The sequence below is a fragment of the Gymnogyps californianus genome, chromosome 21 (genome assembly GCF_018139145.2).
Source record: "Gymnogyps californianus isolate 813 chromosome 21, ASM1813914v2, whole genome shotgun sequence".
Classification (NCBI taxonomy): Eukaryota; Metazoa; Chordata; class Aves; order Accipitriformes; family Cathartidae; genus Gymnogyps; species Gymnogyps californianus.
Window position 1 is genome coordinate 117,537 of NC_059491.1, and position 10,076 is coordinate 127,612.

Genomic DNA, 10,076 nt, shown 5'->3' on the forward strand with positions numbered 1-10,076 from the left:
TTGCTAAGGACGTCCATTTTCTCACCAAACGAGAAGATAATTAGTAAAAAAAAAAGCTCTATTCGGTATATTCGTTAATTCATCCACCATAAATACACGCAACTACCTCGTGCCTCTGCAGCCAGAAGGGCTCCAGCAGCAGGCAGGGTCACCCTCCGTTCCCTGTCCATGGTCCTGCGCCGAGGCCGAAGCAAGCACCGAGTCCTGCACGCACCTTCCCGAACCCTCCCTTTGGAAGCTCCTTCTTTCTTTCCACTCCCTACACTTCCACCGTAGCAAACAGACAGACAAGGCTGAGCGCTGCGGACAGAAGAACAGTGCCAGGAACGTAACAAGAGCACAAGCAGGAAGGGAGAAGAAAGGTAAACTAGTACATGGAAGGGAGCAAGGCGTAAGAAAGGACCAACAAAGGGGCTGCTACAAAAAAGCCCCGTGAAGGTCAAAATCCTGCACAAAACGCTTTAGCTGTGGTTTCAGAGAGTTAAACCAGATAACAAAGGCAAGCCTTCCAAGCTTCTTAACATGAGAAGAAGCCTTGACTGCTTCTAGAAATGCCAAGACAGCAACGGCATTAGGAGAAGGAAAAAGATGGTCGTAGTAAATGAGAAAGCAGAGCAGATCATACCACTCTTCATGCAAGAACCATTCAAGAGTGAAGACTCCGACCTGACCCGATTGTCTGCTTTACTTTGATCCACATAATTGTTGTGGTGCTCTTTGGCAGACCGAGCTTCCGATGCAGTTCCAATACCAGCAGTGATGCTGACTCCTATCAGTGCAGCTACTTAAGAAAAACTCATGTCTAAGGAATACATTTTATGGATGCTTCCTCCGGAGTAAAAGTCTCTTGACCTTATTTAATCATTCGTCAAACAACGGGAAGAGTTCTTTAGCTGAGAAACATACATGTATGCAAGAAGGGAAGAGAAAGAAAACCTTTTTCAGAAGAGACAAATGGAAAACACCCCACCAAAACCAGCGCCACGTGGTTACTTCTCCCCGATTTAGCTGCCTTCCCTCGGCGTTAAGCCCGCACCGCGCTGCCCGTCCGAGCGCACTGGGCCCCCTGCGCACGCCGGCCCTTGCCAGGTTCCTCAGTGCCGCCTCCCGGGGCAGCGGTTCGCTCCTCTGCTCCCCGAACGCTGCCGAGGGACGGAGCCAGCACAGCAGGGAGAGGCGGTGCCGCTTCTTGGAAAGGTAGTCTGGAAGAACGAGGTACCTGCTACTGGTCGAGGCACACTGGCTAGCTGTTAAAAAATACAGCCACCCGAAAGTTAATCTAGCCCTGTTCAGAAGACCAAACAGGCAAATGTATTCACCTGTCCCAGTTCTCTCAACAGTCTCTCCCTTCACGCTCCCCACACCAGGAAGGAAAGGACCGGTGCACTGTGTCTAGGATCAGAGCTGATTTGGACTACTCTGGAGCATTGGAAGGTCTCTCAAAATCCAGTCCTTTGCCTTGAAAATGCCTCACAACAGACTTCTCTGCAACAAAGAAGCCCAAGTTGGAAACTTTTACTGGTTCCAAGTGCAGCACTGCTGCAGAAGCAGACATGCACCTCCGAAGAAAATGAGCCCGAGTCTCCAGCTTGCTCTGTAGCTGGGACTGATGAAATGAGAGTGCAGGTATGGACAGTCACTGACTAACAGCCCATGCCTTTCAGCAAGGCTGCTTTATACTCCTTTCTGTGCAGTGTGCTGACGAGAAAAATGAGATAGAGAAGTTTTTATTCTGCTTTGGTCCAGATCATAATTTCTTATTAGGGTTGAACAGATTATTTGGGATACCTTGGGACAGCAGGAGAAAGGCAAAGAGAAAGTTCCATTCTTGCTGCAGAAGCTTTCCGCTCTTTCCTTACACCGTCTGCTCTCATAATTTCAGTTTTAAAAATAAACTGTAATTGCATAGTTAGTTCCATTACGTTTTTTGTGGAAGAAACCTTATTTCAAGATCTGGTCTCTGCTCCTCTGTTTGCGGCTGCATTATGCAGAATCCGATTCCCATAAGATATCGATGTGCTGTATTTCCAAGCTCCAGTCATGCCAGACTTACTTTCCTTCACGTCAAACAGCGTGAAGCTTCAGTTTGCTAATTCTGTAGTGCTGAGAGGACAGGGGAATTAAGGACCAGTTTGTCAAGCTTCACTTGGAGAATATACCCGGACTACAGTGTGCCAGCCCAGCAGGGCCAAAAATCAAGAGGGTTTTTTCCCCCAAACTGGTGGAAACTATACTACAAAGGAGCAATATTTTGGCAGCTGTGATCCTGTACTAGAGAATTTTTAGACCACTTGCCAATTCTGTAGCAAAATAAAATATCTTCAGAAAGGCCGACGGACCTGCCATCTTCCTTTACGCAGAGGTATGCGTTCCATTAAGCACACATACTCACCTATGCACCTTCAGCCCACCACCGAACAAGAAAACCTAGGTCAGAACCTCTCCGAGATCTTACGTGACTTCGAGAGAAATTCAGGAGACAGAAATACTACTATGTGTAACCCAAGCACACCACGTGCGCTACATGACAGTTTGCACACAGCGGGCAGAAGAAGCATCTTCAAAAAAGGAAGTTAACAGCAAGTGCCGAAGCGATGGTTAGTTTTTTCCTTTGATCTGCTGAGTCTCCCAACAGGCTATTTTCAGTGCACTCTAAAAGGCAGGGTATACGGAAGGCAATGCAAGCTAGTGGCAGGGAAAAAACCTTATTGCACATATGATCTCACAAGGCAGCTATTTCAGTATGCAAAATAGATCTAATAATCATGTCACAAAGCTGAATAATTTGCTAGAATGAGAAATTCTAAGTTAAAGTTAACTTCTTAGGTGTTAATGAGGACAGATATCTGCTAAACCAGCAGTGACAGCAAAGCAAAAACCCCCAAGCCCCTAAATGATGTGCTAGACCCTAGCAGGGAAGTAAATAACACTACAAATATTTTTTCTCTCACACCAGCCAACACGTATAACTCATTGAAACAATATGTTAAGTTAAAAATTCTAGTAAAATTCAAGGAAGAGCTGGACATTTATATAATAAGCTCATCTGCAATTACAGTGTCAATACAAAAACATTCTACTGCACGCCTCTCTTCATGCAAACTAAATTCAAGCCAAAAAGTTACACCAAAAGTTATATCCTAGGAAGAAGTCCCTCATACAAATGCTGCTGCTAAATCATGTCTTCTCTGAAATTCCGGCTTTTGCCGACTGTCACAATACTTGACTAAAATAACAACTCGTGTTTACTTATCATAAAGCACTTTAAAACAGGGGAAAGAACTTTTGCATTATAGATTAGATTTCATCCTTACTATTTTACTGAGAAGGTGGATAATTTTGGGGAGTGGTTTTGGCTGGTTTTGTTGTGTCTTTTTTTTTTTTTTTTTTTTAAAGTTTTCTTGACTTCATTAGCAAATTATTTTTTACGAGCCATCATTTTAAACCAAGAATAGTTGTTTCTCCTGATAATTAAGGATAATCTTTTATGATAGGGTAACATATACTTCCTATTCAGAGTTTGCTCAGTAATTTATCTGGACTACCACTGCCCTGTTATTTTAAACTGAAGCACTTGAAGGAAAGTCTATTTGCATGAATAAGAACTTAAAAAAGTTTTCCCACAAAATAGTAGCTTTGATAAAAATTAAAACAGTTTCTTGCAAATCAGTTTCCAAGTTTTCAACGTGCAGTTCACATTTACTTCCCTCACCCATGTATTCAGGGTTTTGTACCTTTGTTCAGGACGAGCTGTTTCTTTGCTTTGCGTGATGACGTGTGCACTGCCCCCCGAGGAAAATGCCTTTGACATTTTGGTAGAGGAAAGAGTATCTAAGTGACAACTTCAAATCTGAGTAAAGGCAATAAGCTGCGGGCAAGTTGCCCAACTTCCACATGACGCACTTCATGATGGCTCTAAGAGGCTGAGTCTTCCTTGAGAGAAGACAAAGGACATCAGTTGCTTGTGAAGAGTGCTTCATTAGCTTTCCTTGGAGGATGCTCAGAGTGAATATTGATAATGCCATTGTCATTGATAGTTCACTGAAGGAGAAGCATTTGTACAGAGCATCCAGCACCAACAGTGAGATCATGCATCAAATCAGACCTAATTACTGTCTGCAGTTTTGGAACGAAGAGTTGCATGACTCAGATGAGGAGAGAGAATTCCTCTCTGGCTACTTCTCTCGTAGGGAAGCACAGGGAAAGAGGCATATAAAATGTATTAGGTTAATTCTGTAGAGAAATTCTTTTGTCATATCCACTCACTTCAGCAAAGAGAAGTCCAGAGAAACAGGATTTGTAGTTCAGACGCCTGCAGCGTGTGTTCTGTAAGTCAATACTACACCTCTCTGTACACACAGGATGATAGAAAAGTTGGGGTTGGAAGGACCTCTGAAGGTCCTCTCTCCCTTCTCCCACTCCCCACCTCTGCACTCAAAGCAGAGCATTTGAACTTATACGGGGATGCTCAGGGCCTTGTCAAGCTTAGTTTTGAAATTCTGTCCCATTCCATCCTTGAAGCTATTCAAACTGCCTGGACACACTCCTGGACAAACTGCTCTGGCTGACCCTGCTTTGAGCAGGGAGGGGATTAGACTAGATGATTTCCAGAGGTGCCTTCTGAGCTCAACCGTTCTGTGCTTCACAGAGTCCACAGCTTTTCTGGACAACCTGTTAACCACGCATGTGTGGGGCACAATCTCTTTGAATTAGACCTGCAGCAGAAATACGTCTGTTGTGCGTGACAGATACAGCTAATCTGAAATTAGTCCTCGGAGCCACAGAATTTATAACGTAAAAATTAATCTTCAACAGGAAACGTTAATAAAGGAAAAAGGAAGCAGCTAAGTTCACTCCTTTTGCAACTTACAATTGTCACGCAATTCAGCATAGGAAGAGATCTTCAGTAACATTGGATTTCACAGTATTTTGAAGAGCATTTGAAGGCACAAACATTTGATTAGAGAGGCATAAAAGAAAATTACCGAACCTCGATTTATTACGAACCTGAACAGGCATAATCTTCTCATCACCTAAAGGAAAGAAAATTGTCATAAACTTACTTTTTTTATTTTCAAGGCTCTATACAGTTGGATATGATGCTTCATAGAGAACAAAGATGACGGACCAGTCCAGTCAGTCCTTGCTCTTTGATATGAAAAATGAAATTGTAAGTAGAGAAGACAAAATATGCTAGATGGAGGGAAATAAAGACTGCAGTTAGGAGATTACGTACGGCAACTACTGTGTTAGCATTAAATAAAAGCAAAAGGCAAACAGGGAAAAAACCTAGCTAGCACACACAGAATTAAGGAGTTAGTTCCAACTGAGGGCAAGAGAAGATAAGTGAAATGGAAAAGGGTCTCCCAGCCTAGTGAGGGACCTGTGTTTAATATCAACCGAAGTAGTTTATACGTACCAAGCAAGTCTCCAGATGGAAGCTGTACTTTCTCTGCCAAGACAATTCTCTAGGGCAACATTGGATGAGGTCTTCTCAAATAAATAGATGTGAAATGCTACAAGGGAAAAAAAAATTAAAAAAATAATTGAATTCCTCTAACATTCTCTTTGTAAATTAACTAGATGTTTTAGCTCCCTTTCTCTTTTACTTTTTCTGGCACAAGAACCCCAAATACAACACAACACATCCATCCATCTCACAAAAGGAAAAAAAATAAAAAAGTGCATTTCATATCAGATGCTTTGCGTCAAGCCTGCTAAGGCTCATAAATCAGCTGTCTTATTGCCCTGGTCATTTCAACCAACGTCTGACCCTTTTGTTAACTCATGATTTATAACTGGAAGTTACTTTTTTTTTTAATGCCAGATTTATAAACTTTACTGTGCTTGGTTTGATATAATATCCATTTTGTACACCAAGCTATAAGACAGTAAATTTATTGTCTATGAACTGTTACCTTGAAAAATTACATCAATGCAAAGTGGTTTCCATTTAGAATCAATGGGCAATAAATTCATTGGATATTTTTTTTTTTTGAAGGGGGGAGAGAACATGATGATATTTATGAGGTCATGAGCGGCTATATAACGGGTGAAACTGGGAGCAGAGGCAACAGTCAGACAGGAGTTCCGAGTTACAGGGGTAGACAAAGACGAAAGATATTCAACACAGCAACGATGCATAAGCTGGTATTCTGCTGTCTCATTATCATCAGCTTCTCCTGTCCTCTCTCGTCTCTCCCCATCCTCAACGCCAGTGAGATGTCTTATCAACTCTCAGGTAAGAGTCTTTTGATTTTAATGGTCATAAAGCAGGGGCTGGAGCAGTCAAACCAGAAGAGAAGCAGGTATGCTTTCCAAGAGGCCTTTATCTGTGCTGATCAGCTGTAGAAAAAAGCAGGAATGTCTTCAGAACACTGGCAGCGCAAGTGACATCATCAGTGGGTGCTAGTCTTGTAAAACGGGGAGGTTGGGTGCCCTAAATGTTTCTTCCTGCTGCTTTGAGATCCAGGAGACAAAGGTATCTGAGCCTTCTGGCACCGAATGCGAGCTGGCATATACAGCATCTGTCTTTGAAGCAGCATTAGTAGGCATTGGGTAATTTAAAGAAACTTGGCTGTACGGTCTCTCCTCTTGCTACGCTTTAAAATGAGCTATGTTTAACTGAAGTTGTATTTAAAAGGGGGAAACCTACTGCAAAGATTAACGCAGTCCTACTTTGATCAAGAACAGGCAAGTCTGTCTTGTACTACAAAAATAGCAATGTATTGAGCATGCTATTTATTTGCACTAATGCCGATTCCATTCAGTCCAGTGAAAGAATAAGCCTTTGCTTGAAAAAGCTGTCCTCAAACTTTGAAATTATACTATAAGTCAAGACTGAAATGGCTCAGTAAAAATGCACAACAGAGTCTGGGAGGTTACTGTCATCAGGCCTGATCTGTGCTGGAAGAGTTTCTGAAATGAGTTCTGAAAGAACAGGCAAATCAAACCCGAAGTTATCACATAAAGCGGACTATTAAAAAGTGGCTGTTCTTACCTGCTTTGCAGGTGCGACAGCTGTTGTGCTGGTTTATAGGTATCAGTAGCCCCTAGTTTGCTTTGAAAATCTTGGACTCACTAAGCCAGCATCTCCTCAAGCCTTCCACGATGTAACTTGCATTTACAGGCAACCATGACTCAGTATGGATAACATCTATCACATCATAGGGTGAGCAAGCTGGCTCTCACAATTACTGCATTTGTTTGAAGACATCCATTAGGCTTATTAAATCTTCCTTGCTAATATAAAGAGTCTCTAGGCTGGGTAAGATAGAAGTAGAACGCTGTATTACAGAGGGTTGTTTTGGGTTTTTTTAAATCTCAAAGCAAATTTACCCGCTAACACTGCTCTGAATTAAAACATAATACAAGGTTAGAGATATGAATTGTCTCCACATAGCACAGGGAAGTTACAGTATTCTTATTCAGTCTTACACAGAAACCCCCACTGTCCTTTGCAATTGTCCTTTGGTACAGTGAACAAACTAACAACGTGGATGCCCAAGGTCTTCAAGTTCTTGATCTTGGTCCAAGTTTTTGAAATGCTGGGGGATTATTTTCAGCAGTTTATTTTCTTATATATTCCCTATTGAGGGGCTAGACAGTCTCACCCATCCCTGCAGGTAAGAGCAACTAAAACTCCATAGTATCATCTAAAAGTGCAACTAACAAAACGATATTCATCTACACAACTAGAGTTTGATAATAGCACCCTCTCGTTGCCCACAATTTTGAATTTCTGCTATATATTAGCAAAGATGAAATTTACTGCTCAGATTACAAAAGCCTTATTTACCTCAAGTATAACACCGCTAAGGGCTCCTGTTGGCAACCTGCCTTGGGACACAGGCTAGTTACAGAATTCTAAATTCTCTATGCACATACAAATTAATTCCATCAGGTACCAGCAATCTGTTGTTTCAGAAAAAGTAATATCATCTGTACTGGTACGCACATTAAATGAGAGTGATGATTGAAATGCACTGAGAAGCATAGCTGCCAAAATACGTTTTAAGATTTCTTACATTTATTCCTGCCCTTCCCCCCATTTTATTGCATTTAATAGTTGGGAAACTGAGCAGGTTAATAGGCCTTGAACAGGAAGTTTTGTCTTTATTAATAGAAAAGCTCCAGCATAGGAACTAGTTGATAAAGAAACGGACAAAAAAAAAAAATATGTACACACAAGTCTGGGTTGTCTACAGCTAGGTACCAGAAGGATCAGGTTGTGAGTTCCCCAAGCAATGGGAGGGGCTGCTGTTGGTCAAAAAGCTTTCTTAAGGAAAGATCTGCCAGAGAAATGAGAATCCGAGATTAACATCAGGAAGGTATCTTCCCTCAAAGCTTTGGAAGGAAAAAAAACCAAACCCAACTATCCCCTATTATGTTCATTAACTGAGGCTGGATGATCGGTGATCTCATGATAATCTTCAACAGGGGGGGCCAACAGACCCGATCAGAAAACATCTGAGAGACTGAAACAGGGATTCAAAGCAAACGACTTTTCTCATATGCCTGTTTCTGTCATCTTCCATTTGCAGCTGATGAAGATTTGAGATTAAATCCGGAGCGGCTGGGCAGCCTAGGCAGCACTTCCCTCCTTCAGTTTCTGCCAGAGCTCTTGGGCACGCTGACTGAAGACAACAAAGCAGGTGAGGACTTACCACAGCAGTTTATGGGAGAGTGCCCATGGTTTGCACGTCCAGCTTCCACAGATATCGTGCCCCGACTCCTGGATATTTACTGAAATACAACATTATGTGTAGGCAACAGACAGCTGTCATCTAGTTAACTGGGACCTTGGGGAGGCCTGCCGAGCAGCCATGCTTGCAGCTCAGTACTAGCTGGAAAAGTCTCCAAATTAGTTTAGCAAAATCTCCGTAGAGGACAACCGGGGCAAGGCAAGGATTGGCCTAGAAGGAGCTAGCAGGCAAAACAAAATAGCACAGTCTCTTAAAAACCATCAATACTTGCAGAAAGCGCAGAATCAATAGTAGTAGATGGTTTGGGGGGCAACAGACATAACACATGCCTGCTGAAGAGGACAGGACAGCTTGCATCTGCAGAGTCCCAGATCCTGCTGGAACTGTGTGCCAGAAGAACTGGCCATGCTGCAGCAAAAGGGTTTTCTGTCTGGTCCTCTGAACATTCCAGTTAAGACTTCTGCTGACTATAGCATTATGGCACACAAGAATGACTTGTGTAGATTCACGATTTCTAAATGGTAAAACATTTCATTATGTCTCCCCTCTACCAGGTCTTAGCCCCAGCAGCTACAACCCAAGGGAAAATATCAAAGAGGTAAGTAAATGACCATCTGTCACTGAAACAAGAAAAATAAGACTCCACATTTTAAACTACACAGAGTTGTTACTGAGACACCATTTAAGATCCACAGACTTCATAAACAGTATAGACTAAAGTATGCCACAGTGTTCTTGAAGCTGGAATCACTTAGCAGTTAGATAAGCAGGGGAGGAAAAAAAAATTAAAAAAGAGGAAAAAAGAGAGCGAGTAATCCAGAGCATTTCATTCTAAGCCCCCCACTTTTTTCCCCAGAAAAACAGCTTTCTAAATAAAGGCCAATTTCCAGCTTCACCAGGCCAGGCCAGTACATTAACCAGTATTGGCCGCACGTCATTTTTTCCCCCTGCTACAACATAGGCTACACAGTATTATCAGATTTGTTATGAACCATTAGGTAAATGGAGAACATCATTCCTGTTCACTTGTCTGCTGAGTTCAATATAAAGGCAGAAGACAGGGACTAGTTTTAGTGCATCATCTCAATCAGAGGGCACACTGGGCAGCCGCCTCTCCTTCCCCCAGTCAGAACACAGGGCTGGGTGGTCAGCTGGGGCAGTGAAGAGCGTACTTTCCCACTGGGAACATCTACCATCCAACAGTAACCTCTCTAATGCTGTTTGACTGCAGAATTTCTACGGAAATCATCCTCGAATTGCTTTGCTGGGCCGCCTCTTGACCAAGGACAGGAAACAGTACAAGAAACGTGGGAATCTTTCCGAGTGCTTCTGGAAATACTGTGTGTAAACAGGAGAAGAAACTCTCCCTGA

The 10,076-nt window shown here is 42.5% G+C and overlaps 1 protein-coding gene across 1 annotated transcript; it reads left to right on the plus strand.

The window, feature by feature from the left end:
- The first annotated feature begins 6,138 nt into the window (after nt 1-6,138).
- On the plus strand, nt 6,139-10,076 carry UTS2 (urotensin 2). The gene is made up of 4 exons (XM_050909611.1): nt 6,139-6,241; nt 8,544-8,654; nt 9,260-9,303; nt 9,937-10,076. Exons 1-4 carry the CDS (start codon nt 6,139-6,141, stop codon nt 10,051-10,053), a joined length of 375 nt encoding a protein of 124 aa, XP_050765568.1. The 3' UTR covers nt 10,054-10,076.